Genomic DNA, 21,233 nt, shown 5'->3' on the forward strand with positions numbered 1-21,233 from the left:
ATTTAGGATTTCATACTAATCAATTTACTGAGGCAATTTTTATTTCCTCTCTTCAATTGCTCTTTTTTTTGCCAGAAAATATTTTTATCTTGCCTTACCTTTTGAAGGACATTTGCATGGAGTATATACTATAGTTGCTAGGTTTGTCTTTTTTATTAATGTTTCCTATTTGCTTTGTGTGTGTGTGTGCTTTGTTTTTGAATTGGAAGATAACTGCTTTACAATATTGTGTTGGTTTCTGCTGATCAACAACACAAATTATTCTTTACAGTCAGAATTAGAGAGTTCTGTGGCTGACAAATAGCCATAAATAGCTGACAAATAGTTTCTTTTTACTATTTAAAAAAACACACACAGTGATGAAGGGAAACAAAGACAGGAATGATGAGAAAAACATTAAAAAGGACAAAAGTAGAGGTGAGAAGGAAGCTAATAAGTAGCAAAAGACTGAGGATAGACCACACCCAAAAGTCCCAAGCGATAAGGTGAGGGTGTTCGAAGACAAGTAAGGCAAAGAGGAAAGTGCATGAGGAAACCTTCAGTCCCTGAGCATTTACTGGGCATGGTCAATAGACCAGATAACTTTCCAGGTGCTGGGGACGCAAAGATGGCTGGCTGCCTTTCAATACTCCTATTTTTCATTCTTAGTCACATAACTTCAGCTGCAAGCTGGGTGCATCACCACCCAGATTTAAAACTACATTTCCCAGCCTGCCCTGCAGCTGGTGAGATTAAATTCTACCCTGTGAGTCACAAAGGGACACAGTGTATGAAAGGGACAGTGTATGAAATACACTTGATGTCTGACTGAAGGGAGTTGATTCAGTCAATTGGCTGCAACAGAGCTGCTTCTGTAGCACCTTGGGCTATAAGGTGACCTTGAAAATGGAAACCATGATGATGTAGAAACCTCAAAGAATCTTAAAAGAATACATACTTAAGTTACTATTCTTCATATCTCAGGTATTCACAGCCTAATGCAATATCTAATTGATATTTCCAAAATTATTCTTAATCCAAGGGCAAGCTTCTTTTTTTTTAATTTAAATTTATTTATTTTAATTGGAGGCTAATTACTTTACAATATTGTATTGGTTTTGTCATACATCAACATGAATCTGCCACGGGTGTACACGTGTTCTCCATCCTGAACCCCCCTCCCACCTCCCTCCCTGTACCATCCCTCTGGGTCATCCCAGTGCACCAGCCCCAAGCATCCTGTATCCTGCAACGAACCTGGTCTGGTGATTCATTTCTTATATGATATTGTACATGTTTCAATGCCATTCTCCCAAATCAACCCACCCTCTCCCTCTCCCACAGAGTCCAAAAGACTGTTCTATACATCTGTGTCTCTTTTGCTGTCTCACATACAGGGTTATCGTTACCGTCTTTCTAAATTCCATATATATGCATTAGTATACTGTATTGGTGTTTTTCTTTCTGGCTTACTTCACTCTGTATAATAGGCTCCAGTTTCATCCACCTCATTAGAACTGATTCAAATGTATTCTTTTTGAAGGCTGTGTAATATTCCACTGTGTATAGGTACCACAGCTTTCTTATCCATTCATCTGCTGATGGACATCTAGGTTGCTTCCATGTCCTGGCTATTATAAACAGTGCTGCAATGAACATTGGGGGTACACGTGTCTCTTTCAATTCTGGTTTCCTCAGTGTGTATGCCCAGCAGTGGGATTGCTGGGTCATAAGGCAGTTCTATTTCCAGTTTTTTAAGGAATCTCCACACTGTTCTTCATAGTGGCTGTACTAGTTTGCATTCCCACCAACAGTGTAAGAGGGTTCCCTTTTCTCCACACCCTCTCCAGCATTTATTGCTTGTAGACTTTTGGATAGCAGCCATTCTGACTGGCATGAAATGGTACCTCATTGTGGTTTTGATTTGCATTTCTCTGATAATGAGTGATGCTGAGCATCTTTTCATGTGTTTGTTAGCCATCTATATGTCTTCTTTGGAGAAATGTCTATTTAGTTCTTTGGCCCATTTTTTGATTGGGTCGTTTATTTTTCTGGAATTGAGCTGCAGGAGTTGCTTGTATATTTTTGAGATTAGTTGTTTGTCAGTTGCTTCATTTGCTATTATTTTCTCCCATTCTGAAGGCTGTCTTTTCACCTTGCTTATAGTTTCCTTTGTTGTGCAGAAGCTTTTAATTTTAATTAGGTCCCATTTGTTTATTTTTGCTTTTATTTCCAATATTCTGGGAGGTGGGTCATAGAGGATCTGCTGTGATTAATGTCAGAGAGTGTTTTGCCTATGTTCTCCTCTAGGAGTTTTATAGTTTCTGGTCTTACATTTAGATCTTTAATCCATTTTGAGTTTATTTTTGTGTATGGTGTTAGAAAGTATTCTAGTTTCATTCTTTTTCAAGTGGTTGACCAGTTTTCCCAGCACCACTTGTTAAAGAGATTGTCTTTTCTCTATTGTATGTTCTTGCCTCCTTTGTCAAAGATAAGGTGTCCATAGGTGCGTGGATTTATCTCTGAGCTTTCTATTTTGTTCCATTGATCTATTTCTGTCTTTGTGCCAGTACCATACTGTCTTGATGACTGTGGCTTTGCAGTAGAGCCTGAAGTCAGGCAGGTTGATTCCTCCAGTTCCATTCTTCTTTCTCAAGACTGCTTTGGCTATTCAAGGTTTTTTGTATTTCCATACATATTGTGAAATTATTTGTTCTAGCTCTGTGAAAAATACCGTTGGTAGCTTGATAAGGATTGCATTGAATCTGTAGATTGCTTTGAGTAGTATACTCATTTTCACTATATTGATTCTTCCAATCCATGAGCATGGTATGTTTCTCCATCTATTAGTGTCCTCTTTGATTTCTTTCACCAGTGTTTTATAGTCTTCTATATATAGGTCTTTAGTTTTTTTAGGTAGATATATTCCTAAGTATTTTATTCTTTTCATTGCAATGGTGAATGGAATTGTTTCCTTAATTTCTCTTTCTATTTTCTCTTTATTAGTGTATAGGAATGCAAGGGATTTCTGTGTGTTGATTTTATATCCTGCAACTTTACTATATTCATTGATTAGCTCTAGTAATTTTCTGGTGCAGTCTTTAGGGTTTTCTATGTAGAGGATAATGTCATCTGCAAACAGTGAGTGTTTTACTTCTTCTTTTCCAATCTGGATTCCTTTTATTTCTTTTTCTGCTCTGATTGCTGTGGCCAAAACTTCCAAAACTATGTTGAATAACAGTGGTGAGAGTGGGCACTCTTGTCTTGTTCCTGACTTTAGGGGAAATGCTTTTAATTTTTCACCATTGAGGATAATGTTTGCTGTGGGTTTGTCATATATAGCTTTTATTGTGTTGAGGTATGTTCCTTCTATTCCTGCTTTCTGGAGAGTTTTTATCATAAATGGGTGTTGAATTTTGTCAAAGGCTTTCTCTGCATCTATTGAGATAATCATATGGCTTTTATTTTTCAATTTGTTAATGTAGTGTATTACATTAATGATTTGCAGATATTGAAGAATCCTTGCATCCCTGGGATAAAGCCCACTTGATCATGGTGTATGATCTTTTTAATGTGTTATTGGATTCCGATTGCTAGAATTTTTTAAAGGATTTTTGCATCTATGTTCATCAGTGATATTGGCCTGTAGTTTTCTTTTTTGTGTGTGGCATCTTTGTCAGGTTTTTGGTATTATGGTGATGGTGGCCTCATAGAATGAGTTTGGAAGTTTACCTTCCTCTGCAATTTTCTGGAAGAGTTTGAGTAGGATAGGTGTTAGCTCTTCTCTAAATTTTTGGTAGAATTCAGCTGTGAAGCCATCTGGACCTGGGCTTTTGTTTGCTTCTTTTAAATTCTTCTAAGCCACACTATCACACTGAGTAAACTCTTTCATTCAGTTTCATGGGTTATAAGTGATCACTTCAGAATTATTATTATTTACCCCTAATTGCTTTACTGGTTGTTTGCTTTAGCCAAAGTTTGTGACTAGTCTCACTTCTGGACAGGAAACCCTAAGAACCAGAGCATAATTCTTCTTGTTCTCTTTTTCCTTTGCTGTAGCTACCAGTCACAGTTGAGACAGTACCAGAGACAGGACATGTAAAGCATCTTCTGCCCTCTCCACCACGACACCATACACCCAAGCGGACGTGTGGTATGAAAATAATAAATCTTTGATGTGTTCAGTTCAGTCAGTTCAGTCCATCAGTCGCATCTGACCCTTTGCAACCCCATGGACTGCAGCACACCAGGCTTCCCTGGTGTGTTAAGGTGTTGTTGTTGCTGCTGCTGCTGCTAAGTTGCTTCAGTCGTGTCTGACTCTGTGTGACCCCATAGACGGCAGCCCACCAGGCTCCCCCATCCCTGGGATTCTCCAGGCAAGAACACTGAAGTGGGTTGCCATTTCCTTCTCCAATGCAGGAAAGTGAAAAGTGAAAGTGAAGTCCCTCAGTCGTGTCCGACTCTTAGCGACTCCATGGACTGTAGCCCACGAGGCCCCTCCATCCATGGGATTTTCCAGGCAAGAGTACTGGAGTGGGGTGCCATTGCCTTCTCCAGTTAAGGTGTTAAGTAGAGCAATTTACGTGGCCACACCTAACTTTAAGGGTCAGGGAGACATAGTCCTGTAGTATTTTGCATGGTGGATATTTTCTTTCCCAGCCGTGCTTCACGGCATGTGGGATCTTAGTTTCCCCAGCCAGGGATCAAACCTGCGCAACCCTTGCAGTGGGAGCACAGAGTCTTAGCCACCGGACTGGGTTTGAAGTGGTAAGCCACTAGAATTTGGGCATTGTTATTGTAGCTTCCCTGTCTGATACAATATATAAAAGGCCCATTACCTTTCCCCAAAATGAGTGCTCAGTAAACAGTGACTAATTTTATCATTAACAAATCACTATTTTATCTTCTGTCTAGTCTATTTTTCCTACGCAAAAAAAAAAAAAAAAAAATTTAAACAGGGACGATCCCTAGATGTCATTTACCCACTCATATATGCCTACTTTTATTTAAGTCTATAACAATTACACCAATAAATTGCATTTAAAACCTATGTTTTTCAATCTCTTTTAAAATCACATCAAAAAGTATGAAATACTTAGGAATACACCCGATCAAGAGGGTGAAAAGAATGAAACAACGCCACTTGCAGCAACATGATGGACCTAGACATCATCATACTAAGTGAAGTAAGTCAGACAAAGACAAATATCATAGGATATCACTCAAAGGCAGAATCTAAACTATGATACAAATGACAAAGAAAACCAATTTAGGATTACCAAAGGGGAAAGTGGGTGGAGGAGGAACAAATTAGGAATTTGGGGTTAGCAGATACAAAGTACTATATATACATAGATAAACAACAAGATCCTAGTATATATATCACAGGGAACTGTATTCAAAACCTTATAATAACCTATAGTAGAAAAGAATATAATATATATATATACATATATAACGGAGTCACTTTCCTGTACACCAGAAACTAATACAATATATATTAACCATACTCAATAAAAAGTTTTAAAATATGTAACACCTATGTTCTCACCATTGTTAAGAAGATTCCAAATTCTGGATTTAAATCAACACAATCACCATCAGAAAAAATAAACTGTTTTTTTCTCTCTTTTCTTGCTGTCAAGACGATGTAAATTTGTTGGGCTGCCACTGATAACACAGGCAATTCAATTCTGTTAAACTCATCAAAACAGCCCCAGGAACCTGACTGTGCAAGACCTGGTGTGAAAAACAGTTAGTTTGATAAGTTTTACTTTGTAATACACCTTCTTGATAGAAATCATTTTTCCAAAGCACCCTCAAACAATTATATAGTGAAATACAATTTATATAAACTTCACATCTGGCTGTTTATAAAGACATATTTAATTCCAGTGATATAGAGAAGTTTAATTATTTGTACATCATCACCAAAACAATGAAAACAGTATACTGCTGAAATGAAAGTTCAGACTCATCATTCCACCAGGGATGCTGAAGGGTGATAAAAATTGCTTCAGTCTGGATGTGCCACCCCCAGTGGGGATGGAGGTGAGGGAGCTATAATGTTTGGGGAAATTAACAAAATAAGGGATGCCCTATCTGGGTCAGATCACTCTGTCCCTTTCTTGTTGCACTGAGAGAAATGCCTGGAAGCTGAGTGAGACAAAGAATGGTCAAAATATGTTTATTTATTCCTTATGAAACCCAGCACAAAGGAAGACCTGGATATCAGGAACACTGCTCCCGTCTAATCTCGAAGGATGAAAAATCTTTATTTTTTAACTGCATGAAACACTCTTCTCTCTCTCTTTTTTTTAAGCAAGCAAATCGGATTTATTAAAGAGAAGGAAAGTACAAAGCTCTCAGCATAGACACTGAGAGGGGTTAGAGGGTCCCCACAAAACACTCTTCTTTTATTACTGCTTCCACCCACCAACCCCCACTTTTTCGTCTCTCTCCTTTGGGAATTTCCATTTTATGGATATTGGAATTTACATATCTATTCCTATGACCGTGAATTTTTTCTGTCAAACTTTCCATTTCTTTCTGCAATATGCTCTCTTGGCTAGATATTCCAACTCAAAAAAACAAAAAAACAAAAAAACTCAGGTTTTGTTTTTTTCAATTTCTGATTATTCCAACTGTTATTCTTTTCATAGCAGCCTATTTTTTTTTAATTGGCTATATGTGACAAATTCTTGAATCTCTCTGAAGCTATTAATTTGAGATACTTTTGCATTTTCTTCTCATTCCAAATGCAAATTCCTGTTTGCATTGTGTATGGCTGCCTCTGGCGATTGGGGGGAAGGCATGAGAGGCAGGAGAGCTTATCCGCTTGGGTCTGGGGCTTGGGAACTGACCTGGTGCGGTGCTTGCCTCTCTGGCACAACCCCTACCTGGCAATAATCTTTGTCAGGACTCCACCTTCAGAGCATTTACATGGGGGAGAAATGCTGGAGACAGCCAGTTTCTTTTCTCTTTCTCTGCTTTCTGCTTTACTTTTGGCATTCTAGGATTTACCTGGTGCTCTAGTCTGCTCCTCTCAGCCATCTTCAACCATTAAGCCAGGAGTGGTCCACAGAACATTCTCTTTCATTAAGTGATTCTTTGGGTTTAAATTATTTTTTTTTTAAGGACAGGCAGTTACAATGAACAATATAGTGAATATCCATGTACCCACCTACCAAATCTTAACAATTTTGCTTCAGATTTCATCCTAAAAAATAAAATACTGAAACTACAATTCAAGTCCATGTAGGTCTTTCTTGGATCCACACTCCCTCCTTCTCCAGAGGTAACTTCTACTCTGAATTTGATGTCAACGGTTCTTACGCATGCCTGCTCGCGTGCAGTTATTTACAGGCATGCATAACGTTTGGCTTGTTTGGCTTGTTCAAAATTTGTGTGTATCTATTTATTTTTCTATATACTGTACCTATAAAATACTGTATCTGTACACTGTAAATATATACAATGTATCATCAAATAAACTGATTTATTTACTCTTCTCTGCAGCAATTCTACCAACTTATACACATAGAAGTACTAAGATTTACAGTTTCTACACACCCTTACCAACAGTGGTTTGTTAGACTTTTCATTCTTACCAATTAATAACAGTGAGAACAGTATTGTTTTGTATTTCTTAATGATTTGAAGAAACTCTCCCTTTTTTTTTTTTTTGGCCATGCCACACACATGTGGAGATCTTAGTTTCCTGACCAGGGGTAGAACCCCTGCCTGCTGCAGTGTAAGCGTGAAGTCTAACCACTGGACCAACAGGGAAGTCTAAAGAAAATCTTTCTTCATGTTAGATATTAATCTTTTGTCAGCCATACATGCTAAAATATCTTCTCCCAGTCTTTGAGAAGTCTATTTAACTTCTCAAAAAGAGACATATCACAAAAGACTGTAAAATTATACACACGCACACACATTCACACACACACACACAATTGACCCTTGAACAACACAGGGGTTAGGGGCTTGGACACGCCACAAAGTCGAAAATCCATATATAACTTTGCAGTCAGCCCTCTCACATCCACAGTTGCACATATAGGGGTTCAACCAGCCTGAGGTCGTATAGTACTGGAGTATGTATTTAGTTTAAAAAATCTGTGTATAAGTAGAACTGCACAGTTCAAGTCTGAGTTGTTCAATGTATATATTTTGAACAGACAAGTAACTAAAGATAAGAGCTGGATGAGCAATCCCATGGATACCATGTTATAGGGATATCCTCCTACCCTGCTTAAATGTATTCATCCTTTCTTTATAGTTTGTGGTTTTTGTATTAAAATGTCCCTTTCTACTCTGAGAACAGATATGTGCCTTTGTTACCTTCTAAAGGTCACACAAGTTTTGCCTATCATAGTTAAGCACTTAATCCCCCAAAATTATTTCTATGCATGTTGTAGGGATTTAATTTTTATATATGCAGGCATCCAATTTCCCTTGTTAAATATTAATCATCCAGGGTACCAGAATGACATTGCAAATTCTATCTCTTCATCACTGATTTTCAATACCACCTTTTCCACATGTCAGTGTTCCTGGCCTATTTCTGCATTCTCTACTATGTTCCACTTGTCTGTTTATCAAGTCGCTTTAGTCATGTCCAACTCTTTGTGACCCTACAGACTGTAGCCCACCAGACTCCTTTGTCCATGGGATTCTCCAGGCAAGAATACTGGAATGGGTTACCATGCCCTTCTCCAGCGGATCTTCCTGACCCAGGGATCAAACCCTCATCTCTCATGTCTCCTACACTGGCACTGGAGTTCTTTACCACCAGCACTACCTAAGTGATATCCTTCTGAGATTTTCATTTTCTAACTTTTGTTATGGACAATTAAAATAAAATTTGTGTTTATTTCATATTCAAGTAAACTTGCTAAATTCTACTTTCTATAGCTTTGTTGATTTCATTGTTTACAATGTCACTTGTAAATGACGGCCTTTTGTGTTTCTTTCTTTCCAGCCTTTATGCTTTTGCTGTCCCTGTTGTTGTTCCTTAATGCACTGGGTAGGATGCAGAACACAGTGGTGAGTGGAAGGAATAGCGATGGAAATCCTCATCTTATACCTTGTCTCAGAGAACGCTTTCAAATTTTCAGTACCACAATGTTTGCCGTGGGTGTCCTTTATCAAGTGAGCTATGTGGATGGATATCTGGGGAAAGAATCTAAAGATCAGCAGGCATAAGGTGGAGGGAGTGTGCTTCGGGATGTTTGAGAAACATCACAAAGGTCAGCGTGGCTGCAGCAGAGACAGTGTGGGGACAGTGTCAGGAGACGAGATGAGAAGGGCAGAGCGATGCCACAGGGAAGGGCAGGTGTGACTGTACAAAACAATACGAGGACCAGCGTAAGGATTTCGGCTCTTATTGTGAGCGAAGCCAGGGCCCGGCTTTCAGTAGAAGAGTGTCGTGACCTGACTTACAATTAGAAGGCTCTAGATTTGAGATTAGAATGGAGAGCACAGGGGTAAACTCAGGGAGACCAATTAGGAAGCTTATTGGAGCAGCATAGGTGAGAGATAATGATTGGCTTGAACCAGGATGACAGCAGCGGGATAATAAAAGGTGGCTGGTGCTAGATGTGTTCTGAAAGTAGAGCTAATAGTGTTTGCTGACAGTTGGACATGAGCATGAGAGAAAGAGAGGTGAAAAGGATAAGTCAAAGATTTCTGTTTAAGTATCTGGAAGAATAGAGTGGGTATTTAGTGTGTCAAGGAAGGCTGAAGAAGAAGTCGAGATGGGGAGGGGGGATCGGAAGTTTGGTTTGGGATTCAGTGACTCTGGACCTGTTAGATATTTAAGGGGCAATGTCAAGGATCAGGTATCAGTTGTATTATGTGAATTCAGAGTTTCAAGGGGAAGTCCAAGATAAGATGTAAATTTGATCATTTAGATAGCATTTAATGTTTATTGCTGGGAGAAATATCAATGACCCTAGATATGCAGATGATACCACTCTACTGGTAGAAAGTGAAAAGGAACTAAAGAGCCTCTTGATGAGGGTGAAAGAGGAGAGGGAAAAAGCTGACTTAAAACTCAACATTCAAAAAACTAACATCATGGCATCCCATCCCATCACTTCATGGCAAATAGATGGGGAGGCAATGGAAACAGTGACAGACTTTATTTTCTTGGGCTCCAAAATCACTGCAGATGGTGACTGCAGCCATGAAGTTAAAAGACGCTTGCTTCTTGGAAGGAAAACCATGACAAACCTAGACAACGTATTAAAAAGCAGAGACATCATTTTGTTGACAAAAGTTTATATAGTCAAAGCTATGGTTTTTCCAGTAGTCATGTACAGGTGTGAGTTGGACAAAGAAGGCTGGATGATAGAGAATTGATGCTTTCAAATTGTCATGCTGGAGAAGACTCCTGAGAGTCCCTTGAACTACAAGGAGAGCAAACCAGTCAATTCTAAAGGAAATCAACCCTGAATATTCATTGGAAGGGTTGATACTGAAGCTGGAGCTCCAATACTTTGGCCACCTGATGTGGAGAGCAGACTCTTTGGAAAAGACCCTGATGCTGGGAAAGATTGAGGGCAGGAGGAGAAGGGAGCAACAGAGGATGAGATGGTTAGATAGCATCACTGACTCAATGGACATGAGTTTGAGCAAACTCTGGGAGATAGTGAAGGACAGGGAAGCCTGGGGCACTGCAGTCCATGGGGTTGCAAACATTCAGACATGACTTGGTGACCGAATAACAACAAAAGTGTGGGTCTGCATGAGACCACCAGAGAAGACCAACAAGGCCTGAGTTCTAAGACTGAAATGCTCCCTAATCTTTTTTCTTTGTCCATCTGAAACCATCTGCCATCTATCTTTCCAGATTTTCTCAATATTTCCCATCTGCCAGTACCCCTCTCCCTTCTTGTGTTCCAGTGTTACCATCCTTTTAAAAAAATATTTCAGTAATTCCCTGGTGGTCCAGTGGTTAGGATTCTGTGCTTTTACTGCCAAGGGCCCGGGTTTGATCACTGGTCAGGGAACTAAAATCCCATAAGCTTCACGGTGCAGCCAAAAATAAATAAATAATAAAAATCTTTATTTCAGTGTGATTTAATGCAATAAAGGAAGTCACATGTGTCATCAGTTTGCTATCCTGATCTTATCTCCTCCACCATTGTTTCAGGCAGTATTAAATTGATTCTGTTTTCATAATCTAATACACATTCAACTCATGGACTGTAATGCCAGAAGTAGTATTGAATGATATTTAATTGATGATACCCAGCCATTTTTGGCCCAGAAAAATGGCAATATCATATGCATCAATCTACATTAATTTTGCTTATGTGGGACACTATCACTTTAGACTTCTATCAGAAAATACCATTTAAATGCAATAAAAATAAATCCACCAAAAATAACACAACAGTGTTTGACACTTGCCTTTAAAAATCCTTCCTAGCCCTCTGAAATCCATTTGATCTGAGCAATTAAACACGACCACATATTTCCCCAAACATCTTCCCATGTCTTTCGTAGTTTCGGTTTTGCCAGTGCCCGCAGGTCCTGCTGGAGCCCCTCCCATGTTCATTCCCAAAGCCTGTGCCAAAGTGATGTAGCACCTGCAAACGTGAAGCAGACAAAGCGTTGTGGACATGAGCTAACATGCGTTACAGTGAAGCACAAGCAGAAGTCCAATGTGATTGGAATGAGACCATTCGTTTTAGAGTTTGAGCCACCCCCATGAGAGGGGCTTCCCCGGTGGTGCTAGTGGTAAAGAACCAGCCTGTCAATGTCAGAGTCATAAGAGATGCAGGTTCGATCCCTGGGTCAGGAAGATCCCCTGGAGAGGGGAACGGCAACCCACTCCAGTATTCTTGCCTGGAAAATGCCTTGGGCAGAGGAGCCTAGCAGGCTACAGTCCATTGGATGACAAAGAGTCGGACATGACTGAGCTACTAATGCTTTCTCATAAGAGATGGGCAACGAAACAAGGCTGGAGTAGCTGGTATTCATTAGAAGTAATACAGGGTTTGCAAAGGCGTGCAACCCTGACGTAAAACCTGCAGGCCTTCCTTGCACTGTGGTCAGGAGAAATCTGAAGTCAGAGAATCAAGTAAGTGGTGGTGTGCTGGCAGATGTTTAACAATGAGCCCTCTAGGAAAAAAAAAATAAAGCTGATTTCTGTTTTTTGGCCTCGCCACATGGCATGCAGGATCTCAGTTCCCCAAGCAAGGATAGAACCTGTGTCCTCTGCAGTGGAGGCGCTGAGTCCTACTACTGGACCACCAGGAAATTCCAAGCCTAATTTTTTACATCTGCTGATTTCTGTGGCATAAATACGTCCATCGTGGCCAGTGGCAACGCTGGCAATGTGATAGCACAAAACTGGGAAGAAGAGCATGACGTTGGCTCTTGCAGACTAGTACAAGCCAGCTCCGCCAGCACACCACTGCCGGGAAACCATGTTACTGTGAAGTGTTTCACTCACTTAGACACATGTACAGAACAATGTAATGAACCCCCTGGTATCCATAATGCAGCTTCAGTTACATTTGTTTCAGATCTAAGCAAACTTAGTAAAGCTTCATGTGACATGAAGCTTTATACACAAACATCAATCGAAGGGAAAACAGCCTGAAAAATTTAAACTGTGATGGAACCGGACATATAAAGGGAGGTCGGATGAGTCTAGAAGAGGCTGAAGACATAATTTTGCTGTATCATAATTTTACCTGGTGTCAGCTCTATTTAAAAATAACAGCAGAATTAGCTGTTCTATGACCCAGTTTAAGTCGATTCTACAAACATTTACTGTCTCCTACACATGACATATAGAACCAGTTATTTGCAGGACATGTAAGAATGGCAAAGACCCTGGACTTGTCTAGTGTCATGTACTAGAAAGAATGGCGAGGGGATGTGCCATTAACTGATTATTCACTCAGACCTGGCCAAGAAACATCACCTCAGGAATGAACTTCCACATATGAAAAACCAGGAGACACCGTTTCCAAAGGTGTACCTTCCTTCTTTGCCATTCTAATGACCCTCTTTAAGGCTCTAAAGACATTTGTCCAACCTGTAATCTCAACTTCATTACTCAACTTCTTTTTTCCTTCCTTTTTTTTTTTTTCAACTTCATTACTAAACTTCTCATAGTCAACATTCAAGCATCCTTTTATTGTTTTACTTTTTCCTATTTCATAAAAATTTAACCTACATGTACTTTGAAATAATGAGTTATTTCATTGTTAAACTTTGATGAGCTAGCCCAGAGCTGACATGACAGCAATATGCTTTTGTTAACATTTCAAATGCAAATTTAAGACAATTGTAAGTACATGATTTAATTACAAGAATGGAATAACAAAAATGAGTTTCCTACCGATCTGTTAACGGGGTGATAACAAGACGATCAGTGCATCCCAGAAATTCATTCTGGTAAATAAAGTCAACATCTGTAATAGACACCACTGTTTGATCCAAATCTTCCTTAAAGTAAAATCTACTCTGTTTTAGCCATTCAAAATCAGTAACAGATCTGATATGCATTTTTACCTTAAAAACATGAAATACAAAGAGATTACATACTGAATTGCAATAGCATAAAACGTAGCATATAGGCAATTTTTATTCACTCATTCATTAGTTGATTCTTGTCACTGAATATATATTTACTGAGTCTTTCCTTGGAAGGAATATTTGATGAGTCTTTCCTCGGAGTGCTGTGCTGGGTAAACAAAGACAGACACAGTTCCTGCCTTCTGAAGATGACAAGTCAGGGCAAAAGACAAATCAGATAAACAAGTAAATGCAATAAAGTAGGGAAAGAAACTCAAGGTCATGAAATGATGTAGCAAGAAGACCTCCCCTAGTCTAGGTCTGAGGGAGATACTCAGAGAAAGACACATCTAAAGTAAACCCTGCAAAAACAGTAGGAATTAGCTGAGGAAATAAAACAGAAGGGGCGATAGAGGCATGAGAAGGCAAAACATTCTAGACAAAGACCCAGAAGATGTGGCTGGTGTGTTCAAGAAACTGAAGGAAGTTCAGTACTGCTGAGGCGTCCAGGACTCTGGAGAAAGAGTGAGAGCTGAGGCTTCACAGGGCAGAGGAAAGGGGTTGGGCACTGTCCTCACGGCAGTGGGAGAGGCATGGCCCTGTATGCACACATGCCTTCTTGTACCAGCACTGTGGCCAAACCAATCAATCTGCCCAGCCATCAGCTTACACCCATGGGCCAAGAGGCTTATACCCACGGGAGGCCAAGAGGCTCCCACCACCATGGATGCAAGAGACAGAAACCTGACAAGCACGTTCAGGAGCAACATCCCACCACAACACGTTCTACGGTGCCTAATGACTTTCCGTCAGCAAACCTGGAGAAACCCCAGTCCTGCCCACTCAGGGGAATCAATATAAGTGGCAAGTGGTCCCTTTCACTGCTTCTCCACCCAGGGGCCCAATTCCAGGTCATTCAGCTGACACTGAAAAATAGACTCCGGCAACTATACAATGCTCAGTTCTCCATCTCATGAAGTCTTCATGCTATTTAATTTTTGCTATTGTTTCATTGTCTATGATCTGGCTCCCCCCTCCAGTTAAGAATTCTATCTTCCCTTCTAAAGAATAGTTTGTATTCACCACCTTAAAAGGACTACTTTCAGGTAACAGTCCAGTGCCACCCGCAGGGACTGTGTTCTCTAGCACAGGACCCTCAGCCATGGAGATGTAGTCAGCTAGCTGCTTGCAACAGTCCTATTGGATGGTAAAGAGGGGATAGACTGGGGCTTGCCTGGTTGTCAAATAGTTAAGAATCTGCCTGCCGGGGACAGGCAGGGGACACAAGTTCGATCCCTGGTCCAGGAACTAAGATCCTACATGCCATGAGGCAACTAAGCCCATGTGCCCCAAGTCTGAGCCTGCATGCCCTAGAGTCCATCCTCTGCAACAACAGAAGTCACCACAATGAGAAGCCCATGTACCACAGCTAGAGAGCAGCATTCGCCGCAACTAGAGAAAGCTTGCACATAGCAACAAAGAACCAGCACAGCCAAAAATAAATAAAAATAAGTACACTTTTAAAAATAAAGAGGGGGTCGAGGAGGAAAGTATAAAGAAGAATAGCGGATATTTATTGAGTTGTTACTGTATATCAAAATACATTATGTTCTAAGCATTATACATGGAGAAATAAAATGCATATATGTGGGCTACAAGATACTATTTTACTTGGAATGCAAACTGAGCATGAGTTCACTAGCAATTGAGATAAAAAGAAAAACAGCTTCATAGTTTTAACTATGTGTATAGTTTCTTTAAAAAAAAAAAAAACCATTCTGTAGGGAAAGTAAAGCTATGCTCAGCATTTTTATTTTAAAAAGAAGGTTCTTCCATGAGACCTCAACTTTAAGAGACAGTGAGAAATGTACAAATATTCTCAATTACATTCATAGCAGGTATAGTAATGGATTCCATATGACTTCTTCTTGAAGTGGATTTCAAGGAAAACCAAAGTATAATGGTAATGGCAATTAAGCAAATCTGTAGAAGGCCAAAGCAATACGGTCTAAGTATGTGGCTCTTTGATGATTAGCATGAACCAGAGAAATTCTAGAGCAGTGTTTCTTGAGCTTTAATATGCTTATGAATCACCTGGAAGTTGTCCTGAAATACAGAGGATGATTCAGTAGGTCTGCAGAGGGGTATAGGTGGGGAGGCTGAAGATTTTGCTTTTCAAACAAGCTCCTAGGTGAGGACAGCACAACCGGTTGTCATACATACTTTGAGAAAGAAGGATCTAGATTACAGGGGAATAAAATGGATTCCATGCCCTTCAATCTTCAGTAAATACAACTTATCTGATCAGAACTTTTGATACAAGTTGGAAACAGATAGCCTGGGAATCATAATCTCTAAAAAATGGGCCCCAAGTTGCATGAACTGTGGGTCTCTGATGAAGGAAAAAGATACCTTAAAGACAGATCAAGTCAGGGACTTCCCTGGTGGTCCAGTGGTTAAGAATCTGCCTGCCAATGCAGGGGACACAGGTTCAAGCCCTGGTCTGGGAACTAAGATCCCACATGCCGTGGGGCAACTAAGCCTGAGAGCCACAGCAACTAAAGCCCGTGAGCCTAGAGCCCATGCCCCGTACAAGAGAAGTCACCATAATGAGACGCCAGTGCACCTCCACCGGAGAGTAGTCCTCACTTGCCACCACTAGAGAAAGCCCGCTCACAGCAATGAAGAGCCCACGCACCCCAGCAAAGACCCAGCTCAGCCAAGAAATGAATTAAAAAAATTTAAGAAATAAAGTAGAGCAGCATGTTCAGAATTTTTTTTAAAAAGTTAAACAGAATAATGCAATGGTAGTCAAAAATGAAGCTAGTCAAAATGATGGAATATCAAAACTACCTGGGCCTCTTATCCCATAATAGACAACTACTGCTCAAGACCACTTGTTAGGGTCCTGTTTCCAAAGGGAATTCAAATATCCCTTCTACTCCCACTCTGCAGAACCTTGCCCAGATCAAGCCCATGAAGACTTGTCGGACACGATCACCTGAACAGCCATAGGAGTGCCCTGAAACTTGGTTCTACTCAATCTACACTTTTTTCACAACTGGCTCATCTGTTGGAGGAGCTAATCTAGAAGACATGGCTTCAGGTGGACCCATGAGCTGGATGGACCCTCACCCCCTTCTCTGTCCCTGGAATAGGCGTTCTGCCTACTGTTCCCATAGTGGGAACTATTTTCATGGACGCACCCTTGAGAGAGGAACATGCCGTTGAGACCATCTGGATGGTATAGGAGGTAGTTAAGGCCTCCATACAAACTTATAAGGTTCTGGCAGACAATGAAATCGAGTTACAGATATAGAAAACAAACCTACCAGGGGGTAAGTGGGGAGGGATAAATTGGGAGATCAGGATAGACATATACACACTGCTGCTGCTGCTGCTAAGTCGCTTCAGTCGTGTCCGACTCTGTGCGACCCCAGAGACAGCAGCCCACCAGGCTTCCCCGTCCCTGGGATTCTCCAGGCAAGAACACTGGAGTGGGTTGCCATTTCCTTCTCCAATGCAGGAAAGTGAAAAGTGAAAGTGAAGTCGCTCAGTCGTGTCCGACTCCTAGTGACTCCATGGACTGCAGCCTACCAGGCTCCTCTGTCCATGGGATTTTCCAGGCAAGAGTACTGGAGTGGGGTGCCATTGCCTTCTCCGTATATACACACTATTATATACAAAATAGGTAACTAATAAAGACCTACTGAATAGCACAGGAAACTCTACTCAATACACTGTAATGGGGTAAGAATCTAAAAAAGGGGAGGGATGTGGATATGTATAACTCATTCACTTTGCTGTACAGCAGAAACTAACACAACACTGTAAATCAACTATATTTCAAGAAAATTATTTTAAAAATTCTGGCAGACAAATGCAGAGATTTAGTCCTCTAGAGGCTGCCCAAGCCTCATTAAGTATTCAATGAATTTCCTCACTAATATTGCTAACTACCAATCTGGAGTGGCATGCCTCTTTCTTCAGATTCTTCTTGCCCTCTGAGCGCAGGGGCCAAGTCATGAACTAACATTGCCATAACTCACAACCAAGCCCACCTAAATTATATCATATCCCTGGTTATTGGCTTAAAGAAACAGTTCAAATTACATCAGTTGATTCCAGACTTTCAGAATGTCAAAACTGAATACACATACATGACTGTTAAAACTACCAAATATATCAGTATATGTTTGTAGACACTGTATAGGCAAAGCTGGTTGTGAGAAAGGACCAAACAGATGCAAGATTCATATAAGCTACGAAGTATGTATAATACTTAACTGTTAATTATTAGAAGCACTAACTTTTAATTAATACACTAGATTACTTTAAATTAAGAAAAAAAATACTTTACCAAGTCATCAAAAATATCTCTCTGATGCACATGGATGGTAATTAGAGTCTCAAATTTCACTCTGTCAAACTTGCTCAGGTCATGTGTTGTCTGACTAATGAGAGTATTTAGAATATCCAAAAATTTCTGGTTTGTCACTTGCATGATTTTCCTGTCATCTTTTGCATTATTTAAAGCCTCTTCTGAATCATGTGTCCACAACATCTGAATTCCCAGAAGCCCAACCTAGAAATCCAGCAGACAAATAAGTTTACCAAATATTTAAAGCACACCTGCAATAAAATCTAGTGGTCACTTATTCACACTGAGGTGGACAGTCTTCTTGATTTTAAACTAAAAAAGGGACATGCATTTCTTCACTCTCAAAGGGGAAAATCACTGAAAGTTCAAACAATTGATTATTTATTTCAATGTGGATGGATAATAATTTAAACAACTGCTACAATTTATGCAATTATATATGCATTAATGGAAGATGCTTGGGGAATTTTTCTATAGAGGGCTTGAGACCCATATACCTTCATACAATGACTTTCCTTTCTAAAAAAAAATAAATGGAAATAATATATTATTGTGTATTTTTCTTCAGCAGAGTTTTCCAAGGTTTATTTGCATCTTCTAAAAAGGATATGCTGTCTATCTCTTTCCTTAATCTCATTCTAATTTCCTTATCTTTTATGTACATCTACTTCTCTTTCTACATATAGATCTACAAGAGACAGAGATAGAGACAAAAAGTCAGATAGGGGGAAGCTTGTCCTTTGTCTCCTGAAGAAGGCATAGGAAAACTGTAAGCTGATGCTCACCTTACCTACGATTTCCGCCCCAGGAAAGGAAATGAAAGCGGTCAGAACTTGCCCTCCCCTCACCCCCTCGTCTGCAACAACCGTCCCTTTGGGAGCTTCTGTTCTTCCCCAGAGTCAGGCAACATATCCAAGATCATTTGAACCAAAGAGGAATTCCACATCTGGTAGAGGAAGGAAAGTGTGCAAGTGGCGTATGGATTCTACAGGCATGGCGTTCAGTGTAGGTAAAGCAGGAATTCATGATACAGGATGCTCGGGGCTGGTGCACTGGGATGACCCAGAGGGATGGTATGGGGAGGGAGGTGGGAGGGGGGTTCAGGATGGAGAACACATGTACACCCGTGGCGGATTCATGTTGATGTATGGCAAAACCAATACAATATGTAAAGTAATTAGCCTCCAATTAAAATAAATAAACTAAAAAAAAAAACCAAAAACCCCTCTCCTTATCCTTGCTTCCTCTGGAACATCAATAATTTTCCTGCTAGAGCAGTGGCCAATCTTGGGTCTGCAGATGAAGGTAAACAAAGCCCTGGGGTGGAAAGGAAATAGTTGCTATCAGGAAGCTCCAGATAGCAAGCAGATTCTCTTTGCACAAAGCAGAGGGAAACAAAGCAGAAATGACAGTGCAAGGCTGTCTGATTTAAAAACTGACTATAAATTATGTTTCTCACTAGGTTTAAGAAGGCAGGGGACGTCATGGTGAAAACTGAAGGATGTTTCATTACAATAAAAAATGAAATAAAAATAAAAAACAAAATTCTCATCAATATTATTTGGTGTTTATGATGAGCACATTAAAAAATACTGAAAAGGAACACACTAAAATACTGTCATCATTTCCAGGTGGTGGAAATATGGGAAAATTTTCTTTTCACTTTTATATTCTTCAAATGTTTCCAAATTTTTCCAAAAAGGATCCATTGTGTTCAAAATCTTCAAAATGCATTTGAGAAAAAAGGTGAAATTTTAAACAATTTCAGATAAAAAATTAACACAGTAACAGAAAAATTGATTCTGGAAAACTGCTTTCTAAAATGCAATTTAAAGAGAGTAATATATATATTTAATGAATATATTAAATAAGTATATATTGAATGAAAATACAGAAAATGAATATATATATTCATTACTCTTTAAAGCAATTTTTCCATACAACTGAAATTTGCCTACTACAATGTTACGATTTTTATCTAAAAATCTTTTATCTAAAAATACATACACACATTATACAAAAGTCCTAAAAGTTGGTCAATTTTCCTATTATATCCTGTCCAACTTCACCACTACTTTAAATTTGCTTTTCAGCTTTTCCAACTGTAATGCTATATCTCCTTCTAATTGTAATCATGCTTTCCTGCAGGAGGGAAACTATGTTGATTTAGCCTAAGGAGCTATTTTCCTTAGCTATCAAATACAGTATTTTATAAAGCTTTGTCACAAAGGTAATAATGCTAATAAGAATAATAAAGCTTTCGAAGAATATTATAGAACACAAAACAATATTAACGCATTCTCTTCAGTGGAGATTGACTCTGTATTCATGCTTGTGTCATCTGAATAATCTCATAACATTTCAGCTGTCTCCACTGTGTGTGCAGTAATTCAGGATTAGGGGCTTGGGATGGGAAGAGCAGCTGGGTTTTGCTAAACCCGCCTATATTTTTCTTGCCTTCTAGTCATGAAATTAAAAGACGCTTACTCCTTGGAAGGAAAGTTATGACCAACCTAGACAGCATGTTAAAAAGCAGAGACATTACTTTGTCGACAAAGGTCTGTCTAGTCAAGGCTATGGTTTTTCCAGTGGTCATGTATGGATGTGATAGTTGGACTGTGAAGAAAGCTGAGCGCCGAAGAATTGGTGCTTTTGAACTGTGGTGTTGGAGAAGACTCTTGAGAGTCCCTTGGACTGCAAGGAGATCCAACCAGTCCATCCTAAAGGAGATCAATCCTGGGTGTTCACTGGAAGGACTGATGTTGAAACTGAAACTCCAATACTTTGGCCACCTGATGCAAAGAGCTGACTCACTTGAAAAGACCCTGATGCTGGGAAAGATTGAGGGCAGGAGGAGAAGGGGACAACAGAGGATGAGATGGTTGGATGGCATCACCGATTCAATGGACATGGGTTTGGGTGGACTCTGGGAGTTGGTGATGGACAGGGAGGCCTGGCGTGCTGTGCTTCATGGGGTCACAAAGAGTCGGACACGACTGAGCAATTCAGAACTAAACTGAATTGATCCCTCACTGTGTCTGACCGAGATCACAAATCATCACTCTTCATTTACCTTGGCTGAAAATGTAATGAAACTGTTACTTCTTCATTTGCCATATCCAGTTTTAATAACACCTGGCACATGACACCACACTTCTAAGAGTCAAAGGGCAGGAGGGCTTTTCACCTGCTCCAGCCTCTTCAATGTCTTCTCTCTAAAACCTTAGCTCATGAGAAGAACTTCACCAGATTATGCCAATTTTTAACTACTTGAAGGGAAAATAAACAAAAGGCAAGATGGATTTCATTTCAGGAAAAGATATGGTGACTC

The 21,233-nt window shown here is 39.9% G+C and overlaps 1 protein-coding gene across 2 annotated transcripts in view; it reads right to left on the reverse strand.

Moving 5' to 3' along the window:
• DNAH8 (dynein axonemal heavy chain 8) overlaps positions 1–21,233 on the reverse strand; it is a 319,103-nt gene that overhangs the window by 175,820 nt on the left and 122,050 nt on the right. For both annotated transcript variants that reach the window (XM_070361456.1, XM_070361457.1), the window contains exons 41-44: positions 17,882–18,106; positions 13,346–13,518; positions 11,401–11,579; positions 5,531–5,718 (exon numbers count right to left, since the gene is read on the reverse strand). In XM_070361456.1, coding sequence (XP_070217557.1) covers positions 5,531–5,718; positions 11,401–11,579; positions 13,346–13,518; positions 17,882–18,106 — 765 coding nt within the window. The remainder of the gene's footprint in view (positions 1–5,530; positions 5,719–11,400; positions 11,580–13,345; positions 13,519–17,881; positions 18,107–21,233) is intronic.

The sequence above is a fragment of the Bos mutus genome, chromosome 23 (genome assembly GCF_027580195.1).
Source record: "Bos mutus isolate GX-2022 chromosome 23, NWIPB_WYAK_1.1, whole genome shotgun sequence".
In the NCBI taxonomy this organism is placed as follows: domain Eukaryota; kingdom Metazoa; phylum Chordata; class Mammalia; order Artiodactyla; family Bovidae; genus Bos; species Bos mutus.